At 36.9% G+C, this 25319-nt stretch overlaps 1 protein-coding gene across 1 annotated transcript in view; it reads right to left on the bottom strand.

Annotated features, from left to right (window-relative positions):
* LOC138305130 (protein tyrosine phosphatase domain-containing protein 1-like) overlaps positions 1-24881 on the bottom strand; it is a 38418-nt gene extending 13537 nt beyond the window's left edge. Inside the window, 8 exon segments of the mRNA XM_069245530.1 lie at positions 577-664; positions 1164-1270; positions 3025-3046; positions 5196-5314; positions 16608-16688; positions 16858-17023; positions 17338-17436; positions 24301-24881. Coding sequence (XP_069101631.1) covers positions 577-664; positions 1164-1270; positions 3025-3046; positions 5196-5314; positions 16608-16688; positions 16858-17023; positions 17338-17436; positions 24301-24307 — 689 coding nt within the window. The 5' untranslated portion in view covers positions 24308-24881.
* Positions 24882-25319: the final 438 nt, after the last annotated feature.

The following is a 25319-nucleotide window of genomic DNA, read 5'->3' as shown; positions in this document are numbered from 1 at the left end:
TTGTTAAAAGATTTTAGCCTATTTAACCCCCTGTGACCTTAAATGAAGGTCAAGGTCATTCATTTGAACAAACTTGGTAGCCCTTCCCCACAGCATGCTTTAGGCCAAATATCAGTACCTTGGCCTATCGGTTATTGAGAAGAGTTGTTTGAATGAAAAGTTGGGCTCTGTGAGTTGTTCAAACAATGTTCAGCTTAACCATGTAGATAAATGACAATTTTCAAATCATGATAAAATAACTTCTTGTAATAATAACTTCACAAAGTTTTGGAAGATTCTTAAGAACTCTACACGTTACCTTCTTATCTTAGTGAAGACAGACCTAGAGGTTTCACAGCATATGAGACACTGATTGATAAAGCTAATCACCTTTTGAACAACCAGACCTTGATCATGACAAGAAACTGCAAATTTGGTTAAAAAGAACAAAAAGATTTTATCATTGATTTAAGAAACTAAAGATTGGAGTTGTAGAATATTTTAAATTTACTTTATATAATTATATAATTGAATTCCTTAAGGCCAAGACCCGGTTTTTTACAATGGTAAAGGTAACGTTTTGGTTGATTGACTTACCTCTGTGACCTGACGTAGTGAATGGCCATGTTACCAGATATACGGTTGGTAAATACAAGGTAGGTAGCTATCATTACTCCGGTACGACCTGTTATATAATACACGTCAAAGTTTTACATTTAAAGTTTGAAAAACATTATCGTCATTAAATCAAGGCCACTAAAGGTTTGAAAGCCTGAGACATTCAGAGAAAACAAGACAGCACAGCTAGATCATCTCTTTTAGACTAGCACCCTTTAATATCAAGAGCTGAAAAAAATTATATTATGGCATATTGAGTGTTTCAAAGTTAGCAAAATCAGGTGTTTTCTTCCTATAGAGAATAGAGAATGCCTGAAACAATCCTTAGAAGTTAAGATCAAGGCAGAAATACATTTCAGTTGTTCAAGGATAACAGCATTTCAACACTTGTCCCAAACCTATAAGTACAATTTGGTCATAATATTGGGCCCCTTGAAATTCTCATCCTACCTGGGTTTTTTTTGTCGAAATGATTGCCCATACGCAAAACTAATCTCAAAATCCTATTTCATAGTATTTTTAACAAATGAAAAAAAAAACCTCATGTTCTACTTGATAAAACTTACCTAGACCTGCATGGCAATGAACGGCAACCTTCCCCTCGGAGACAGCAAACTGCATGACCTTGACCATGTCTAGTATAGAGCTAAGTGTCCCCACACCATAGTCTGGCCTGAAACAGAGATTATGACCTTGACCTTGTCTAGTATAGAGCTAAGGGTTCCCATACCATAGTTTAGTCTGAAACAATATCATGACCTTGACCTTGTCTAGTATAGAGCTAAGGGTTCCCACACCATAGTTTAGCCTGAAAAAAATTCATGGCCTTGACCTTGTCTAGTATAGAGCTAAGGGTCCCCACACCATAGTCTGGCCTGAAACAAGGATCATGACCTTGACCTTGTCTAGTATAAAGCTAAGGGTCCCCACACCATAGTCTAGCCTGAAACAGAGATCATGACCTTGACCTTGTCTAGTATAGAGCTAAGGGTCCACACACCATAGTCTAGCCTGAAACAGAGATCATGACCTTGACCTTGTCTAGTATAGAGCTAAGGGTTCCCAGACCATTGTCTGGTCTGAAACAAGGATCATGACCTTGACCATGTCTAGTATAGACCTAAGGGTTCCCACACTACAGTTTAGCCTGAAAAATATCATGACCTTGACCTTGTCTAGTATAGAGCTAAGAGTCCCCACACCATAGTCTGGCCTGAAACAGAGATCATGACCTTGACCTTGTCTAGTATAGAGCGAAGAGTTCCCACACCATAGCCTGGCCTGAAACAGAGATCATGACCTTGACCTTGTCTAGTATAGAGCTAAGAGTCCCCACACCACAGTCTAGCCTGAAACAGAGATTATGACCTTGACCTTGTCTAGTATAGAGCTAAGGGTTCCCATACCATAGTCTGGCCTGAAACAGAGATCATGACCTTGACCTTGTCTAGTATAGAGCTAAGGGTTCCCACACCTTTGTCTAGCCTGAAACAAAGATCAACACCTTGACCTTGTCTAGTTAAGAGCTAAGAGTCCCAAAAACAATAGTCTGGCCTGAAACAAAGATCATGACCTTGACCTCGTCTAGTATAGAGCTAAGGGTTCCCACACCATAGTCTGGCCTGAAACAGAGATCATGACCTTGACCTTGTCTAGTATAGAGCTAAGAGTTCCCACACCATAGTTTAGTCTGAAAAAAATATCATGACCTTGACCTTGTCTAGTATAGAGCTAAGAGTCCCCACACCATAGTCTGGCCTGAAACAAGGATCATGACCTTGACCTTGTCTAGTATAGAGCTAAGGGTTCCCACACTATAGTTTAGCCTGAAAAAAATATCATGACCTTGACCTTGTCTAGTATAGAGCTAAGGGTTCCCACACCATAGTCTGGCCTGAAACAAGGATCATGACCTTGACCTTGTCTAGTATAGAGCTAAGGGTTCCCACACCATAATTTAGCCTGAAAAAAAGATCATGACCTTGACCTTGTCTAATATAGAGCTAAATGTTCCCATAAAATAGTCTGGCCTGAAACAAAATTCATGACCTTGACCTTGTCTGGTATAGAGCTAATAATCCCCACACCATAGTCTGGCCTGAAACAGAGATCATGACCTTGACCTTGTCTAGTATAGAGCTTAGGGTTCCCATACAATAGTCTGGCCTGAAACAAAATTCATGACCTTGACCTTGTCTAGTATAGAGCTAATAATCCCCACACATTAGTCTGGCCTGAAACAAGGATCAACACCTTGACCTCTTAAATCACTTAATGATGTATTAAACTATCACAAATAACTTCCTAGTCAAAGTTCATCACTTCATTCAGGTTCAATTAGTCACGCGAAAACATAACGAGTTACTGGAACAGACAAAAAAGTTCACTTTTATTGTACACATTTAAAAATTAAGATTATTTACTTACCAGGAAAAGTTGTAAAAGTAGACTGAAAATTGAAAAGACACAAATATTAATGTTCCTCAACATTGATTTACTTTACAAACTGAAAGATATTTCACTTCTTTTTTTTTTTAATTTTTCAACCAACAATGGAATTCAGTGTAAAAAATAAAGATAGACATATTCCAATTCTCTTCCATCTTTTAGCTCAGGCAAACTTTTACATTTTACAGTTTTTATAGACAGTAAAAAATGTGATAATTGAAATAGTCCCTAATTTATATATGAATGTTCCATGATCATTGTACCTTGTAATCTATACCATCTTTTGTGTCATCATAATGATTCACAATTACATGCTTTTAGAAAGTGGATTTCAGTACAGATCACCAGTCTGATTATACAGATAATTTACATTATAGATCAACAGTCTGACTATACAGACAATTTACAGTATAGATCACCAGTCTGACTATATACAGATAATTTACAGTACAGATCACCAGTCTGACTATACAGATAATTTACAGTACAGATCACCAGTCTGATTATACAGATAATAATTTACAGTACAGATCACCAGTCTGATTATACAGATAATTTACATTATAGATCACCAGTCTGACTATACAGATAATTTACATTATAGATCAACAGTCTGACTATACAGACAATTTACAGTATAGATCACCAGTCTGACTATACATATAATTTACATTATAGATCAACAGTCTGACTATACAGACAATTTACAGTACAGATCACCAGTCTGACTATACAGATAATTTACAGTATAGATCACCAGTCTGACTATACAGATAATTTACAGTACAGATCACCAGTCTGACTATACAGATAATTTACAGTACAGATCACCAGTCTGACTATATACAGATAATTTACAGTACAGATCACCAGTCTGACTATACAGACACCAGTCTGACTATACAGATAATTTACAGTACAGATCACCAGTCTGACTATACAGATAATTTACAGTACAGATCACCAGTCTGACTATACAGATAATTTACAGTACAGATCACCAGTCTGACTATACAGATAATTTACAGTACAGATCACCAGTCTGACTATACAGATAATTTACAGTATAGATCACCAGTCTGACTATACAGATAATTTACAGTACAGATCACCAGTCTGACTATACAGATAATTTACAGTACAGATCACCAGTCTAACTATATACAGATAATTTACAGTACAGATCACCAGTCTGACTATATACAGATAATTTACAGTACAGATCACCAGTCTGACTATACAGATAATTTACAGTACAGATCACCAGTCTGACTATATACAGATAATTTACAGTACAGATCACCAGTCTGACTATACAGATAATTTACAGTACAGATCACCAGTCTGACTATATACAGATAATTTACAGTACAGATCACCAGTCTGACTATACAGATAATTTACAGTACAGATCACCAGTCTGACTATACAGATAATTTACAGTACAGATCACCAGTCTGACTATACAGATAATTTACAGTACAGATCACCAGTCTGACTATATACAGATAATTTACAGTACAGATCACCAGTCTGACTATACAGATAATTTACAGTACAGATCACCAGTCTGACTTATACAGATAATTTACAGTACAGATCACCAGTCTGACTATACAGATAATTTACAGTACAGATCACCAGTCTGAACTATTACAGATAATTTACATTACAGTCACAGTCTGACTATACAGATAATTCAGTAAGATCACCAGTCTGACTATACAGATAATTTACAGTACAGATCACCAGTCTGACTATACAGATAATTTACAGTACAGATCACCAGTCTGACTATACAGATAATTTACAGTACAGATCACAGTCTGACATACAGATAATTTACAGTAAGATCACAGTCTGACTATACAGATAATTTACAGTACAGATCACCAGTCTGACTATATACAGATAATTTACAGTACAGATCACCAGTCTGACTATACAGATAATTTACAGTACAGATCACCAGTCTGACTATACAGATAATTTACAGTACAGATCACCAGTCTGACTATATACAGATAATTTACAGTACAGATCACCAGTCTGACTATACAGATAATTTACAGTACAGATCACCAATCTGACTATACAGATAATTTACAGTATAGATCACCGGTCGGACTTTATAGAAACGTTCCACTCACTGCCTTCGTCCATGAACCTCTGTGGAGTGTAGGAGAAGCCAGTCTTTGATAAGATTCCATACCCACAGTCAGCATGTTCTCCCTGGGACTGCATATTAATTATTGTTCTAATACCCTTCCTGTAATTATAAAAGCAAAAGAAATATGTACTTCAGTTATGTTTTTAAATATATCTATAGGTGCTTCACCACCGACAGAGCATAAACGATATCCATAATTTGAACAATAACTGAAGTTTAATTGTACAGGTGTATAATAAATGTGTTTAATTACCACAAAAGTACATATAAAGTAACTTATTTTGGAACATGCACAACCAGTACCTCATTCCATATATATATTGGGCATTATAAGTGCCATGAAAGTTTTTCAGAATGCAATTAATTATTTTTAACATTTTTCTCTTGAAGTAAAATAAGAAGCTCAAACTTTTCAATGGTGATAATTGTGTAAAGTAAGTAGGTATTTTGTCTTCTCCTTTATTTGATAGAGAAAAAATACTGCTGACAAATGTTAAGTAACTTTGGTAACTGAAGAAATACTAATCGCCTGCTCCTGATTTTGATAGAAAAAATACTTGTCAATGGTGGAGCCTAGTCCTTGAAGAGTTATTTCCCTTCTATACATCAAACTGCACTGTGCTCAATGCCTCAGTGTAATATATGTCCACCATCACCTCAAAAATGGAGAAAATCTTAATGATCTGTTCAAGAATATTGCTATCATTGTATTCCATTGGAAATCCTTCTTTTCAGTAAGTAAACATTTGATGAGGAAGGAATCAGTAGGGTATCATACCTCCTTTATGGACCATTACTAATTTTCTGGACTGCTGGATTGAGTTTATGTAGTCAATAATCAAATATATTCCCTGATATTTCTGTCTGGATTGTGAGTTTCCTAAACTATTGGCATCCAGATTTTCTGCTGTATATAAATGTTAGATTACACTCAAGCTTGTATCAGCTAGGGGAAACAGCCAGATAAAGACATCCAATCTACCATCATGTTTGTACTGACAGTGTAACTGAGGATGATTTCTGTAACTATAGTGACTTAAGACATCTAATCTACCATCATGTTTGTACTGACAGTGTAACTGAGGATGATTTCTGTAACTAGTGACTTAGAGACATCTAATCTACCATCATGTTTGTACTGACAGTGTAACTGAGGATGATTTCTATAACTAGTGACTTAAGACATCTAATCTACCATCATGTTTGTACTGACAGTGTAACTGAGGATGATTTCTGTAACTAGTGACTTAAGACATCTAATCTACCATCATGTTTGTACTGACAGTGTAACTGAGGATGATTTCTGTAACTAGTGACTTAAGACATCTAATCTACCATCATGTTTGTACTGACAGTGTAACTGAGGATGATTTCTGTAACTATAGTGACTTAAAGACATCTAATCTACCATCATGTTTGTACTGACAGTGTAACTGAGGATGATTTCTGTAACTATAGTGACTTAGAGACATCTAATCTATCATCATGTTTGTACTGACAGTGTAACTGAGGATGATTTCTATAACTAGTGACTTAAGACACCTAATCTACCATCATGTTTGTACTGACAGTGTAACTGAGGATGATTTCTGTAACTATAGTGACTTAGAGACATCTAATCTACCATCATGTTTGTACTGACAGTGTAACTGAGGATGATTTCTGTAACTAGTGACTTAGAGACATCTAATCTACCATCATGTTTGTACTGACAGTGTAACTGAGGATGATTTCTGTAACTAGTGACTTAAGACATCTAATCTACCATCATGTTTGTACTGACAGTGTAACTGAGGATGATTTCTGTAACTAGTGACTTAAGACATCTAATCTACCATCATGTTTGTACTGACAGTGTAACTGAGGATGATTTCTGTAACTAGTGACTTAAAGACATCTAATCTACCATCATGTTTGTACTGACAGTGTAACTGAGGATGATTTCTGTAACTAGTGACTTAAGACATCTAATCTACCATCATGTTTGTACTGACAGTGTAACTGAGGATGATTTCTGTAACTAGTGACTTAAGACATCTAATCTACCATCATGTTTGTACTGACAGTGTAACTGAGGATGATTTCTGTAACTAGTGACTTAAGACATCTAATCTACCATCATGTTTGTACTGACAGTGTAACTGAGGATGATTTCTGTAACTAGTGACTTAAGACATCTAATCTACCATCATGTTTGTACTGACAGTGTAACTGAGGATGATTTCTGTAACTAGTGACTTAAGACATCTAATCTACCATCATGTTTGTACTGACAGTGTAACTGAGGATGATTTCTGTAACTAGTGACTTAAGAGACATCTAATCTACCATCATGTTTGTACTGACAGTGTAACTGAGGATGATTTCTGTAACTAGTGACTTAAGACATCTAATCTACCATCATGTTTGTACTGACAGTGTAACTGAGGATGATTTCTATAACTAGTGACTTAAGACACTAATCTACATCATGTTTGTACTGACAGTGTAAACTGAGGATGATTTCTGTAACTAGTGACTTAAGACACTAATCTACCATCATGTTTGTACTGACAGTGTAACTGAGGATGATTTCTGTAACTAGTGACTTAAGACACCTAATCTACTATCATGTTTGACTGACAGTGTAACTGAGGATGATTTCTGTAACTAGTGACTTAAGACATCTAATCACCATCATGTTTGTACTGACAGTGTAACTGAGGATGATTTCTATAACTAGTGACTTAAAGACATCTAATCTATCATCATGTTTGTACTGACAGTGTAACTGAGGATGATTTCTGTAACTAGTGACTTAAGACATCTAATCTACCATCATGTTTGTACTGACAGTGTAACTGAGGATGATTTCTATAACTAGTGACTTAAGACATCTAATCTACCATCATGTTTGTACTGACAGTGTAACTGAGGATGATTTCTGTAACTAGTGACTTAAGACATCTAATCTACCATCATGTTTGTACTGACAGTGTAACTGAGGATGATTTCTGTAACTATAGTGACTTAGAGACATCTAATCTACCATCATGTTTGTACTGACAGTGTAACTGAGGATGATTTCTATAACTAGTGACTTAAGACATCTAATCTACCATCATGTTTGTACTGACAGTGTAACTGAGGATGATTTCTGTAACTAGTGACTTAAGACACCTAATCTACCATCATGTTTGTACTGACAGTGTAACTGAGGATGATTTCTGTAACTAGTGACTTAAAGACATCTAATCTACCATCATGTTTGTACTGACAGTGTAACTGAGGATGATTTCTGTAACTAGTGACTTAAGACACCTAATCTACCATCATGTTTGTACTGACAGTGTAACTGAGGATGATTTCTGTAACTATAGTGACTTAAGACATCTAATCTACCATCATGTTTGTACTGACAGTGTAACTGAGGATGATTTCTATAACTAGTGACTTAAGACATCTAATCTACCATCATGTTTGTACTGACAGTGTAACTGAGGATGATTTCTGTAACTAGTGACTTAAGACACCTAATCTACCATCATGTTTGTACTGACAGTGTAACTGAGGATGATTTCTATAACTAGTGACTTAAGACATCTAATCTACCATCATGTTTGTACTGACAGTGTAACTGAGGATGATTTCTGTAACTAGTGACTTAAGACATCTAATCTACCATCATGTTTGTACTGACAGTGTAACTGAGGATGATTTCTGTAACTAGTGACTTAAGACATCTAATCTACCATCATGTTTTGTACTGACAGTGTAACTGAGGATGATTTCTATAACTAGTGACTTAAGACATCTAATCTACCATCATGTTTGTACTGACAGTGTAACTGAGGATGATTTCTGTAACTAGTGACTTAAGACACCTAATCTACCATCATGTTTGTACTGACAGTGTAACTGAGGATGATTTCTATAACTAGTGACTTAAGACATCTAATCTACCATCATGTTTGTACTGACAGTGTAACTGAGGATGATTTCTGTAACTATAGTGACTTAAAGACATCTAATCTATCATCATGTTTGTACTGACAGTGTAACTGAGGATGATTTCTATAACTAGTGACTTAAGACATCTAATCTACCATCATGTTTGTACTGACAGTGTAACTGAGGATGATTTCTGTAACTAGTGACTTAAGACATCTAATCTACCATCATGTTTGTACTGACAGTGTAACTGAGGATGATTTCTGTAACTAGTGACTTAAGACACCTAATCTACCATCATGTTTGTACTGACAGTGTAACTGAGGATGATTTCTGTAACTAGTGACTTAAGACATCTAATCTACCATCATGTTTGTACTGACAGTGTAACTGAGGATGATTTCTGTAACTAGTGACTTAAGACATCTAATCTACCATCATGTTTGTACTGACAGTGTAACTGAGGATGATTTCTGTAACTAGTGACTTAAGACATCTAATCTACCATCATGTTTGTACTGACAGTGTAACTGAGGATGATTTCTATAACTAGTGACTTAAGACATCTAATCTACCATCATGTTTGTACTGACAGTGTAACTGAGGATGATTTCTGTAACTAGTGACTTAAGACATCTAATCTACCATCATGTTTGTACTGACAGTGTAACTGAGGATGATTTCTATAACTAGTGACTTAAGACACCTAATCTACCATCATGTTTGTACTGACAGTGTAACTGAGGATGATTTCTGTAACTAGTGACTTAAGACATCTAATCTACCATCATGTTTGTACTGACAGTGTAACTGAGGATGATTTCTATAACTAGTGACTTAAGACATCTAATCTACCATCATGTTTGTACTGACAGTGTAACTGAGGATGATTTCTATAACTAGTGACTTAAGACATCTAATCTACCATCATGTTTGTACTGACAGTGTAACTGAGGATGATTTCTATAACTAGTGACTTAAAGACATCTAATCTACCATCATGTTTGTACTGACAGTGTAAACTGAGGATGATTTCTGTAACTAGTGACTTAAGACATCTAATCTACCATCATGTTTGTACTGACAGTGTAACTGAGGATGATTTCTGTAACTAGTGACTTAAGACATCTAATCTACCATCATGTTTGTACTGACAGTGTAACTGAGGATGATTTCTGTAACTAGTGACTTAAGACATCTAATCTACCATCACATGTTTGTACTGACAGTGTAACTGAGGATGATTTCTATAATCTAACATCATGTTTGTACTGAACAGTGTAATGAGGATGATTTCTATAACTAGTGATTAAAACTAATCTACCATCATGTTTGTACTGACAGTGTAACTGAGGATGATTTCTGTAACTAGTGACTTAAGACATCTAATCTACCATCATGTTTGTACTGACAGTGTAACTGAGGATGATTTCTGTAACTATAGTGACTTAAAGACATCTAATCTACCATCATGTTTGTACTGACAGTGTAACTGAGGATGATTTCTGTAACTAGTGACTTAAGACACCTAATCTACCATCATGTTTGTACTGACAGTGTAACTGAGGATGATTTCTGTAACTAGTGACTTAAGACACCTAATCTACCATCATGTTTGTACTGACAGTGTAACTGAGGATGATTTCTGTAACTAGTGACTTAAGACATCTAATCTACCATCATGTTTGTACTGACAGTGTAACTGAGGATGATTTCTATAACTAGTGACTTAAGACATCTAATCTACCATCATGTTTGTACTGACAGTGTAACTGAGGATGATTTCTGTAACTAGTGACTTAAGACATCTAATCTACCATCATGTTTGTACTGACAGTGTAACTGAGGATGATTTCTATAACTAGTGACTTAAGACATCTAATCTACCATCATGTTTGTACTGACAGTGTAACTGAGGATGATTTCTGTAACTATAGTGACTTAAAGACATCTAATCTACCATCATGTTTGTACTGACAGTGTAACTGAGGATGATTTCTGTAACTAGTGACTTAAGACATCTAATCTACCATCATGTTTGTACTGACAGTGTAACTGAGGATGATTTCTGTAACTAGTGACTAGTGACTTAAAGACATCTAATCTACCATCATGTTTGTACTGACAGTGTAACTGAGGATGATTTCTATAACTAGTGACTTAAGACATCTAATCTACCATCATGTTTGTATGACAGTGTAACTGAGGATGATTTCTGTAACTAGTGACTTAAGACATCTAATCTACCATCATGTTTGTACTGACAGTGTAAACTGAGGATGATTTCTGTAACTAGTGACTTAAGACATCTAATCTACCATCATGTTTGTACTGACAGTGTAACTGAGGATGATTTCTGTAACTAGTGACTTAAGACATCTAATCTACCATCATGTTTGTACTGACAGTGTAACTGAGGATGATTTCTATAACTAGTGACTTAAAGACATCTAATCTACCATCATGTTTGTACTGACAGTGTAACTGAGGATGATTTCTATAACTAGTGACTTAAGACATCTAATCTACCATCATGTTTGTACTGACAGTGTAACTGAGGATGATTTCTGTAACTAGTGACTTAAGACATCTAAACTACCATCATTATTTGTACTGACAGTGTAACTGAGGATGATTTCTGTAACTAGTGACTTAAGACATCTAATCTACCATCATGTTTGTACTGACAGTGTAACTGAGGATGATTTCTATAACTAGTGACTTAAGACATCTAATCTACCATCATGTTTGTACTGACAGTGTAACTGAGGATGATTTCTGTAACTAGTGACTTAAGACATCTAATCTACCATCATGTTTGTACTGACAGTGTAACTGAGGATGATTTCTATAACTAGTGACTTAAGACATCTAATCTACCATCATGTTTGTACTGACAGTGTAACTGAGGATGATTTCTGTAACTATAGTGACTTAAAGACATCTAATCTACACATCATGTTTGTACTGACAGTGTAACTGAGGATGATTTCTACTAACTAGTGACTTAAGACATCTAATCTACCATCATGTTTGTACTGACAGTGTAACTGAGGATGATTTCTATAACTAGTGACTTAAGACACTAATCTACCATCATGTTTGTACTGACAGTGTAACTGAGGATGATTTCTGTAATAGTGACTTAAGACATCTAATCTATCATGTTTGTACTGACAGTGTAACTGAGGATGATTTCTATAACTAGTGACTTAAGACATCTAATCTACCATCATGTTTGTACTGACAGTGTAACTGAGGATGATTTCTATAACTAGTGACTTAAGACATCTAATCTACCATCATGTTTGTACTGACAGTGTAACTGAGGATGATTTCTGTAACTAGTGACTTAAGACATCTAATCTACCATCATGTTTGTACTGACAGTGTAACTGAGGATGATTTCTATAACTAGTGACTTAAGACATCTAATCTACCATCATGTTTGTACTGACAGTGTAACTGAGGATGATTTCTATAACTAGTGACTTAAGACACCTAATCTACCATCATGTTTGTACTGACAGTGTAACTGAGGATGATTTCTATAACTAGTGACTTAAGACATCTAATCTACCATCATGTTTGTACTGACAGTGTAACTGAGGATGATTTCTATAACTAGTGACTTAAGACATCTAATCTACCATCATGTTTGTACTGACAGTGTAACTGAGGATGATTTCTGTAACTAGTGACTTAAGACATCTAATCTACCATCATGTTTGTACTGACAGTGTAACTGAGGATGATTTCTGTATAACTAGTGACTTAAGACATCTAATCTACCATCATGTTTGTACTGACAGTGTAACTGAGGATGATTTCTATAACTAGTGACTTAAGACATCTAATCTACCATCATGTTTGTACTGACAGTGTAACTGAGGATGATTTCTGTAACTAGTGACTTAAGACATCTAATCTACCATCATGTTTGTACTGACAGTGTAACTGAGGATGATTTCTGTAACTAAAGTGACTTAAAGACATCTAATCTACCATCATGTTTGTACTGACAGTGTAACTGAGGATGATTTCTATAACTAGTGACTTAAGACATCTAATCTACCATCATGTTTGTACTGACAGTGTAACTGAGGATGATTTCTATAACTAGTGACTTAAAGACATCTAATCTACCATCATGTTTGTACTGACAGTGTAACTGAGGATGATTTCTATAACTAGTGACTTAAGACATCTAATCTACCATCATGTTTGTACTGACAGTGTAACTGAGGATGATTTCTATAACTATAGTGACTTAAGACATCTAATCTACCATCATGTTTGTACTGACAGTGTAACTGAGGATGATTTCTGTAACTATAGTGACTTAAAGACATCTAATCTACCATCATGTTTGTACTGACAGTGTAACTGAGGATGATTTCTGTAACTATAGTGACTTAAGACATCTAATCTACCATCATGTTTGTACTGACAGTGTAACTGAGGATGATTTCTATAACTAGTGACTTAAGACACATCTAATCTACCATCATGTTTGTACTGACAGTGTAACTGAGGATGATTTCTGTAACTATAGTGACTTAAGACATCTAATCTACCATCATGTTTGTACTGACAGTGTAACTGAGGATGATTTCTGTAACTAGTGACTTAAGACATCTAATCTACCATCATGTTTGTACTGACAGTGTAACTGAGGATGATTTCTGTAACTAGTGACTTAAGACATCTAATCTACCATCATGTTTGTACTGACAGTGTAACTGAGGATGATTTCTATAACTATGTGACTTAAGACATCTAATCTACCATCATGTTTGTACTGACAGTGTAACTGAGGATGATTTCTATAACTAGTGACTTAAGACATCTAATCTACCATCATGTTTGTACTGACAGTGTAACTGAGGATGATTTCTATAACTAGTGACTTAAGACATCTAATCTACCATCATGTTTGTACTGACAGTGTAACTGAGGATGATTTCTGTAACTATAGTGACTTAAGACATCTAATCTACCATCATGTTTGTACTGACAGTGTAACTGAGGATGATTTCTATAACTAGTGACTTAAGACATCTAATCTACCATCATGTTTGTACTGACAGTGTAACTGAGGATGATTTCTATAACTAGTGACTTAAGACATCTAATCTACCATCATGTTTGTACTGACAGTGTAACTGAGGATGATTTCTATAACTAGTGACTTAAGACATCTAATCTACCATCATGTTTGTACTGACAGTGTAACTGAGGATGATTTCTGTAACTAGTGACTTAAGACATCTAATCTACCATCATGTTTGTACTGACAGTGTAACTGAGGATGATTTCTGTAACTAGTGACTTAAGACATCTAATCTACCATCATGTTTGTACTGACAGTGTAACTGAGGATGATTTCTATAACTAGTGACTTAAGACATCTAATCTACCATCATGTTTGTACTGACAGTGTAACTGAGGATGATTTCTGTAACTAGTGACTTAAGACATCTAATCTACCATCATGTTTGTACTGACAGTGTAACTGAGGATGATTTCTGTATAACTAGTGACTTAAGACATCTAATCTACCATCATGTTTGTACTGACAGTGTAACTGAGGATGATTTCTGTAACTAGTGACTTAAGACATCTAATCTACCATCATGTTTGTACTGACAGTGTAACTGAGGATGATTTCTGTAACTAGTGACTTAAGACATCTAATCTACCATCATGTTTGTACTGACAGTGTAACTGAGGATGATTTCTGTAACTATAGTGACTTAAAGACATCTAATCTACCATCATGTTTGTACTGACAGTGTAACTGAGGATGATTTCTGTATAACTAGTGACTTAAGACATCTAATCTACCATCATGTTTGTACTGACAGTGTAACTGAGGATGATTTCTATAACTAGTGACTTAAGACATCTAATCTACCATCATGTTTGTATGACAGTGTAACTGAGGATGATTTCTATAACTAGTGACTTAAGACATCTAATCTACCATCCATGTTTGTACTGACAGTGTAACTGAGGATGATTTCTATAACTAGTGACTTAAGACATCTAATCTACCATCATGTTTGTACTGACAGTGTAACTGAGGATGATTTCTGTAACTATAGTGACTTAAGACATCTAATCTACCATCATGTTTGTACTGACAGTGTAACTGAGGATGATTTCTGTAACTAGTGACTTAAGACATCTAATCTACCATCATGTTTGTACTGACAGTGTAACTGAGGATGATTTCTGTAACTAGTGACTTAAGACATCTAATCTACCATCATGTTTGTACTGACAGTGTAACTGAGGATGATTTCTGTAACTAGTGACTTAAAGACATCTAATCTACCATCATGTTTGTACTGACAGTGTAACTGAGGATGATTTCTATAACTAGTGACTTAAGACATCTAATCTACCATCATGTTTGTACTGACAGTGTAACTGAGGATGATTTCTGTAACTATAGTGACTTAAAGACATCTAATCTACCATCATGTTTGTACTGACAGTGTAACTGAGGATGATTTCTATAACTAGTGACTTAAGACATCTAATCTACCATCATGTTTGTACTGACAGTGTAACTGAGGATGATTTCTATAACTAGTGACTTAAGACACCTAATCTACCATCATGTTTGTACTGACAGTGTAACTGAGGATGATTTCTATAACTAGTGACTTAAGACACCTAATCTACCATCATGTTTGTACTGACAGTGTAACTGAGGATGATTTCTATAACTAGTGACTTAAGAGACATCTAATCTACCATCATGTTTGTACTGACAGTGTAACTGAGGATGATTTCTATAACTAGTGACTTAAGACATCTAATCTACCATCATGTTTGTACTGACAGTGTAACTGAGGATGATTTCTATAACTAGTGACTTAAAGACATCTAATCTACCATCATGTTTGTACTGACAGTGTAACTGAGGATGATTTCTATAACTAGTGACTTAAGACATCTAATCTACCATCATGTTTGTACTGACAGTGTAACTGAGGATGATTTCTATAACTAGTGACTTAAGACATCTAATCTACCATCATGTTTGTACTGACAGTGTAACTGAGGATGATTTCTGTAACTAGTGACTTAAGACATCTAATCTACCATCATGTTTGTACTGACAGTGTAACTGAGGATGATTTCTGTAACTAGTGACTTAAGACATCTAATCTACCATCATGTTTGTACTGACAGTGTAACTGAGGATGATTTCTATAACTAGTGACTTAAGACACCTAATCTACCATCATGTTTGTACTGACAGTGTAAACTATAGGATGATTCTAATCTATAACTAGTGACTTAAGACACCTAATCTACCATCATGTTTGTACTGACAGTATAACTGAGGATGATTTCTATAACTAGTGACTTAAGACACCTAATCCACCATCATGTTTGTACTGACAGTGTAACTAAGGATATTTTCTATATATAACTAGTGACTTACTCTTTGAATTGGTTTATGATGCTGAATTTGTCTATCAGATCATCAGATGGTCGGGACATGGCGACAATGTTCTCTGTAATCCTGCAAAGAAAATCAGGAAATATGATGTGATTCTGTTACATGTTTAAAAAATTACAACATTAGTCAAGAGTTCAATTCAGTACCAAATGATTGGCAACTGTTATTTCACAATAATAAAGAGATGTAACTGATCAAGGGAAGTAACTCTTGGAGAAGACAAATATCTTACCAGCTTGAGTAGAGTCCGTTGATGACCATTTTCTCCTTTGGCCAGAGGTCTGGGTTACAGTACTTGCACTTCTTCCCTCCACAGAACATAGCACAGATCTTTTCCTGTGATATCATCCCCCGCGCCTGTTCTGTAAACTTATTGTAGCCCGCCTTTGGGTCTTTACCTTCAAAATGTGCAGAATGGTGAAAATTTTAGATCATTAATATACATAATCAAATAATGTGTACTACAATTACATATGAATGTCTAAATACTTCTAAAATAACGTTTTCTCTGCTTTTACTCTTCTTTACTTTTCCATTAAAACTAGTGATAAAATTGGGACTTTTCACATCAATAATACATCATTTTATAAGAACTTTAAGACTGACATAAGTCTGAATTTTCACTTTTTTCATATACCTTTTTTTATGTCAAACCTATACAATAATTAATATGATTTTTTTTATTTCATGAATTGCCTAATTTTGATGCTACCTTTTGAGAGTTGAGCATGTTCTTTTGTCCAGACGAGGCCTTCTTCACCCGGATGAGAATGTTCATCCCTGTCAGGCTCCATATTCCTTAGCTTTAGTTCTGACAACCAAAACACTCTATAGTGAGTATATAGTAAACAATAACCAAAACACTCTATAGTGAGTATATAGTAAACAATAACCAAAACACTCTATAGTGAGTATATAGTAAACAATAACCAAAACACTCTATAGTGAGTATATAGTAAACAATAACCAAAACACTCTATAGTGAGTATATAGTAAACAATCTGACAACCAAAACACTCTATAGTGAGTATATAGTAAACAATCTGACAACCAAAACACTCTATAGTGAGTATATAGTAAACAATCTGACAACCAAAACACTCTATAGTGAGTATATAGTAAACAATAACCAAAACACTTTATAGTGAGTATATAGTAAACAATAACCAAAACACTCTATAGTGAGTATTATAGTAAACAATCTGATAACCAAAACACTCTATAGTGAGTATATAGTAAACAATCTGATAACCAAAACACTCTATAGTGAGTATATAGTAAACAATCTGATAACCAAAACACTCTATAGTGAGTATATAGTAAACAATAACCAAAACACTCTATAGTGAGTATATAGTAAACAATAACCAAAACACTCTATAGTGAGTATATAGTAAACAATCTGACAACCAAAACACTCTATAGTGAGTATATAGTAAACAATCTGACAACCAAAACACTCTATAGTGAGTATATAGTAAACAATAACCAAAACACTCTATAGTGAGTATATAGTAAACAATAACCAAAACACTCTATAGTGAGTATATAGTAAACAATCTGACAACCAAAACACTCTATAGTGAGTATATAGTAAACAATCTGACAACCAAAACACTCTATAGTGAGTATATAGTAAACAATCTGACAACCAAAACACTCTATAGTGAGTATATAGTAAACAATCTGATAACCAAAACACTCTATAGTGAGTATATAGTAAACAATCTGATAACCAAAACACTCTATAGTGAGTATATAGTAAACAATCTGACAACCAAAACACTCTATAGTGAGTATATAGTAAACAATCTGACCCAAAACACTCTATAGTGAGTATATAGTAAACAATCTGACAACCAAAACACTCTATAGTGAGTATATAGTAAACAATCTGATAACCAAAACACTCTATAGTGAGTATATAGTAAACAATCTGATAACCAAAACACTCTATAGTGAGTATATAGTAAACAATAACCAAAACACTCTATAGTGAGTATATAGTAAACAATCTGACAACCAAAACACTCTATAGTGAGTATATAGTAAACAATCTGAACCAAAACACTCTATAGTGAGTATATAGTAAACAATAAACCAAAACACTCTATAGTGAGTATATAGTAAACAATAACCAAAACACTCTATAGTGAGTATATAGTAAACAATAACCAAAACACTCTATAGTGAGTATATAGTAAACAATCTGACAACCAAAACACTCTATAGTGAGTATATAGTAAACAATCTGACAACCAAAACACTCTATAGTGAGTATATAGTAAACAATAACCAAAACACTCTATAGTGAGTATATAGTAAACAATAACCAAAACACTCTATAGTGAGTATATAGTAAACAATCTGACAACCAAAACACTCTATAGTGAGTATATAGTAAACAATCTGACAACCAAAACACTCTATAGTGAGTATATAGTAAACAATAACCAAAACACTCTATAGTGAGTATATAGTAAACAATAACCAAAACACTCTATAGTGAGTATATAGTAAACAATAACCAAAACACTCTATAGTGAGTATATAGTAAACAATCTGACAACCAAAACACTCTATAGTGAGTATATAGTAAACAATAACCAAAACACTCTATAGTGAGTATATAGTAAACAATCTGACAACCAAAACACTCTATAGTGAGTATATAGTAAACAATAACCAAAACACTCTATAGTGAGTATATAGTAAACAATCTGATAACCAAAACACTCTATAGTGAGTATATAGTAAACAATCTGACAACCAAAACACTCTATAGTGAGTATATAGTAAACAATCTGATAACCAAAACACTCTATAGTGAGTATATAGTAAACAATCTGACAACCAAAACACTCTATAGTGAGTATATAGTAAACAATAACCAAAACACTCTATAGTGAGTATATAGTAAACAATAACCAAAACACTCTATAGTGAGTATATAGTAAACAATCTGACAACCAAAACACTCTATAGTGTTTTATATACTCTTGTTCATCGATCGGTACCAAAATGCAATATGCACAACTAGACCCCTAGGGGAACCTACATGTGAAATTTGAGAAAGATCCCTTCAGTACTTTTTGAGAAATAGCGGTAACAAACTACAATTGTCAAAATCCAAGATGGTGGCCAGGCGGGCCATCTTGTAGACTGATTGGTCCCAAAATGCAATATGCACAACTAGACCCCTAGGGGAACCTCTATGTGAAATTTGAGAAAGATCCCTTCAGTAATTTCTGAGAAATAGCGGTAACAAACTTTAACTATCAAAATCCAAAATGGCAGCCTGTCGGCCATCTTGTTGACTGATTGGTCCCAAAATACAATATGCACAACTAGATCCCTAGGGGAACCTACACGTGAAATTTGAGAGAGATCCCTTCTGTACTTTCTGAGAAATAGCGGTAACAAGAATTGTTAATGGACGGAAGGACGGACGGACAGACGCACGCACGCACGACAGACCACAGACGAATAGCGATTTGAATAGCCCACCATCTGATGATGGTGGGCTAAAAATCAATCGATGTCTAAATGAAAAACAATACTTATTACTAATGAAATTTATTTTCTGAAAATTAAAAAAAACATTACCTATATTGCATTAAGATTTGAAAACTCAGTTAGTTTATAACCATATTTTCATATTATATACATATATTTTGTTTGTTTAGTTTTACGTCCTATTAACAACCAGGGTCATGTAAGGACGTGCAATTTTTGTTGGTGGAGGAAAGCCGGAGTTCCCAGGGAAAAACCACCGGTCAGCGGTCAGTACCAGGCAACTGCCCCACATGGGATTCAAACCCGCATCCCAGAGGTGGAGGGCTTGTGGTAATATGTTGGGACATCTTAACCACTCGGCCTCCACGTCCCCAATATATATACATATATAATATTACATAAAAAGATTTGATAACTCACTATCAATTCATTGCAGGAGTGGAATACTGGGATTTAGATGGAGAATGACCAAACTATCCCCTGATTGGGAAACTACATGTACATAAGTTCAAGTAATTCTATTTTTGATATATAGACAACTAGTAATAGAATGAAGTTAAATCGCTCATCTGCTCTCCTCCCACATCTTTCAAAACTTTTTTAAATTCACATTCGCTTCGGTATTTTTTTCATCATTATTATCATACCTTCTGATTTTATCAAAAACAATTGTCATGTTCAAAACTCTAAAAGGTCTTTTGTCAGATTTGCTTATATCTAAACACAAATTGGTGGAACTCTTGCCCTTTTTATAGTACTGCCACAATGAAGCATGCTTCAAAAGACACCAAAAAGCACACCCCACCCAGTCACAGGTATACTAATGAGTGTTGACACCCAACAGCACACCCCACCCAGTCACAGGTATACTAATGTGTGTTGACACCCAACAGCACACCCCACCCAGTCACAGGTATACTTATGTGTGTTGACACCCAACAGCACACCCCACCCAGTCACAGGTATACTAATGTGTGTTGACACCCAACAGCACACCCCACCCAGTCACAGGTATACTAATGTGTGTTGACACCCAACAGCACACCCCACCCAGTCACAGGTATACTAATGTGTGTTGACACCCAACAGCACACCCCACCCAGTCACAGGTATACTAATGTGTGTTGACACCCAACAGCACACCCCACCCAGTCACAGGTATACTAATGTGTGTTGACACCCAACAGCACACCCCACCCAGTCACAGGTATACTAATGTGTGTTGACACCCAACAGCACACCCCACCCAGTCACAGGTATACTAATGTGTGTTGACACCCAACAGCACACCCCACCCAGTCACAGGTATACTAATGTGTGTTGACACCCAACAGCACACCCCACCCAGTCACAGGTATACTAATGTGTGTTGACACCCAACAGCACACCCCACCCAGTCACAGGTATACTAATGTGTGTTGACACCCAACAGCACACCCCACCCAGTCACAGGTATACTAATGTGTGTGTTGACACCCAACAGCACACCCCACCCAGTCACAGGTATACTAATGTGTGTTGACACCCAACAGCACACCCCACCCAGTCACAGGTATACTAATGTGTGTTGACACCCAACAGCACACCCCACCCAGTCACAGGTATACTAATGTGTGTTGACACCCAACAGCACACCCCACCCAGTCACAGGTATACTAATGTGTGTGACACCCAACAGCACACCCCACCCAGTCACAGGTATACTAATGTGTGTGACACCCAACAGCACACCCCACCCAGTCACAGGTATACTAATGTGTGTGTGACACCCAACAGCACACCCCACCCAGTCACAGGTATACTAATGTGTGTGTGACACCCAACAGCACACCCCACCCAGTCACAGGTATACTAATGTGTGTTGACACCCAACAGCACACCCCACCCAGTCACAGGTATACTAATGTGTGTTGACACCCAACAGCACACCCCACCCAGTCACAGGTATACTAATGTGTGTTGACACCCAACAGCACACCCCACCCAGTCACAGGTATACTAATGTGTGTTGACACCCAACAGCACACCCCACCCAGTCACAGGTATACTAATGTGTGTTGACACCCAACAGCACACCCCACCCAGTCACAGGTATACTAATGGTTACCCACAGCACACCCACCAGTCACAGGTATACTAATGTGTGTGACACCCAACAGCACACCCCACCCAGTCACAGGTATACTAATGTGTGTTGACACCCAACAGCACACCCCACCCAGTCACAGGTATACTAATGTGTGTTGACACCCAACAGCACACCCCACCCAGTCACAGGTATACTAATGTGTGTGACACCCAACAGCACACCCCACCCAGTCACAGGTATACTAATGTGTGTTGACACCCAACAGCACACCCCACCCAGTCACAGGTATACTATGTGTGTGACACCAACAGCACACCCCACCCAGTCACAGGTATACTAATGTGTGTTGACACCCAACAGCACACCCCACCCAGTCACAGGTATAACACACCCAACAGCACACACCCCACCCAGTCACAGGTATACTAATGTGTGTGACACCAACCAACAGCACACCCCACCCAGTCACAGGTATACTAATGTGTGTTGACACCCAACAGCACACCCCACCCAGTCACAGGTATACTAATGTGTGTGACATCCAACAGCACACCCCACCCAGTCACAGGTATACTAATGTGTGTTGACACCCAACAGCACACCCCACCCAGTCACAGGTATACTAATGTGTGTGACATCCAACAGCACACCCCACCCAGTCACAGGTATACTAATGTGTGTGACATCCAACAGCACACCCCACCCAGTCACAGGTATACTAATGTGTGTGACATCCAACAGCACACCCCACCCAGTCACAGGTATACTAATGTGTGTGACATCCAACAGCACACCCCACCCAGTCACAGGTATACTAATGTGTGTGACATCCAACAGCACACCCCACCCAGTCACAGGTATACTAATGTGTGTTGACACCCAACAGCACACCCCACCCAGTCACAGGTATACTAATGTGTGTGACACCCAACAGCACACCCCACCCAGTCACAGGTATACTAATGTGTGTGACATCCAACAGCACACCCCACCCAGTCACAGGTATACTAATGTGTGTTGACACCCAACAGCACACCCCACCCAGTCACAGGTATACTAATGTGTGTGACATCCAACAGCACACCCCACCCAGTCACAGGTATACTAATGTGTGTTGACACCCAACAGCACACCCCACCCAGTCACAGGTATACTAATGTGTGTGACATCCAACAGCACACCCCACCCAGTCACAGGTATACTAATGTGTGTGACATCCAACAGCACACCCCACCCAGTCACAGGTATACTAATGTGTGTGACACCAACAGCACACCCCACCCAGTCACAGGTATACTAATGTGTGTGACACCCAACAGCACACCCCACCCAGTCACAGGTATACTAATGTGTGTTGACACCAACAGCACACCCCACCCAGTCACAGGTATACTAATGTGTGTGACATCCAACAGCACACCCCACCCAGTCACAGGTATACTAATGTGTGTGACATCCAACAGCACACCCCACCCACCCCACCCAGTCACAGGTATACTAATGTGTGTGACATCCAACAGCACACCCCACCCAGTCACAGGTATACTAATGTGTGTGACACCCAACAGCACACCCCACCCAGTCACAGGTATACTAATGTGTGTGACATCCAACAGCACACCCCACCCCAACCATTTGTACAGACTATAGGAATGGTGTGTCCAGGGGATAGAACCCAGAGCCTTCCTCACAGGGGCGAGGTGGTATCAGGGGAGAGGTAATAGGATGAAGAAAGTCAGTTTGAAGGAATAGAAAAATTAACCATCCAACACACATACAGTAGCCTCCCAAAACCTTATGTAAATACTAACTGTCTGACTATACTAAATTGTGCTTCCATAAAATTTGCCTACATATACATTGTACAGCTGCTCATAGACAATCTTGTAAAACAAACAAAATGATAAATGTTTCTGAGGTCATGAGTACAACATTACACCAAACAGATGTTAACAGCTAGCCTGCCAGATTGATCTTGAGGTAATCTAGAGTATACGGTACCATAAAAAAGTTTATATATGTCCACATCACACTTTACAACATGTTCAAAACCTGAAATCAGCAACTTACTTGGCATGTTGAATTGTCAGTTGTTAATTCATTCAAACGATTAAGTTATCCAGTCCATGCATACACACCAGATAATCAATGACTGCACAGTAGCAAAGCTAATTTTACACCATCTGGAACAACTACCCCAGCGAATCTTATCTTTCCTTGTAGCCAACTATGATATGGCCAGTAGGAGTCAATAAATACATAATTGATGCACAAAGACAAGAGTATGCGGCTAGTGTTCCTAGTCCAGGAGCCAACAACATCCAACAGGTAGGGTCCAGGTAAAATCTCAGGTAAACAACCACCAGGTAGGGTCCATGTAAAATCTCAGGTAAACAACCACCAGGTAGGGTCCAGATAAAATCTCAGGAAAACAACAACAAGGTAGGGTCCAAGTAAAATCTCAGGTAAACAAACACCAGGTAAGGTCCAGGTAAAATCTCAGGTAAGCAACCACCAGGTAAACAAATATTGTCCAATCACGATTGATATAGGAGGAGTCGATGAATTCTTATTCCAGGCCAAGTAAAACACATGGTATAGTGGTTCAAAATTAACAGCTAGCAGACAGGAAAGTGAGATATAGTCTGAAAAGCACTTGACAACACGAACTATTTCTGTGAAAGAGAAGGTCTAGAGCTAGTGGTAGAATGTATCCGAACACTTGGTCAACATGGCATGATGGTCCCAAAATTGTATTAGTACAACTATATGAGGACCGAGGGTAACCTATTTGAATCCAGACAAAATTTTGTAAGAAATATCATGTTACCTACAAATTTAGAAAAGTCAGGTTTACTGGTGTGTATTTGATATGTATACCGCCGGTAGTGTGTTTCTCAGTCAATCAGTTGACAATTAAATTGTATCACTTGTCGTTTTCCATGCTGAGAATCAGGGCTTAATTCCTGGTAGAGGTACTGAAACAGGATTCTGAATGTTCTCTGTTCTTCTACCTAACTTGGCACCCCACCAGATAAACCACAAAAGGTCAATCTAAAGTCATGATTGAAATCAGAAATCTCAAAAAA

Source organism: Argopecten irradians, chromosome 12 (assembly GCF_041381155.1).
Source record: "Argopecten irradians isolate NY chromosome 12, Ai_NY, whole genome shotgun sequence".
NCBI lineage: Eukaryota > Metazoa > Mollusca > Bivalvia > Pectinida > Pectinidae > Argopecten > Argopecten irradians.
Note: the sequence above shows the minus strand (reverse complement) of the source record. Positions and strands in the feature narration are given on the sequence as shown.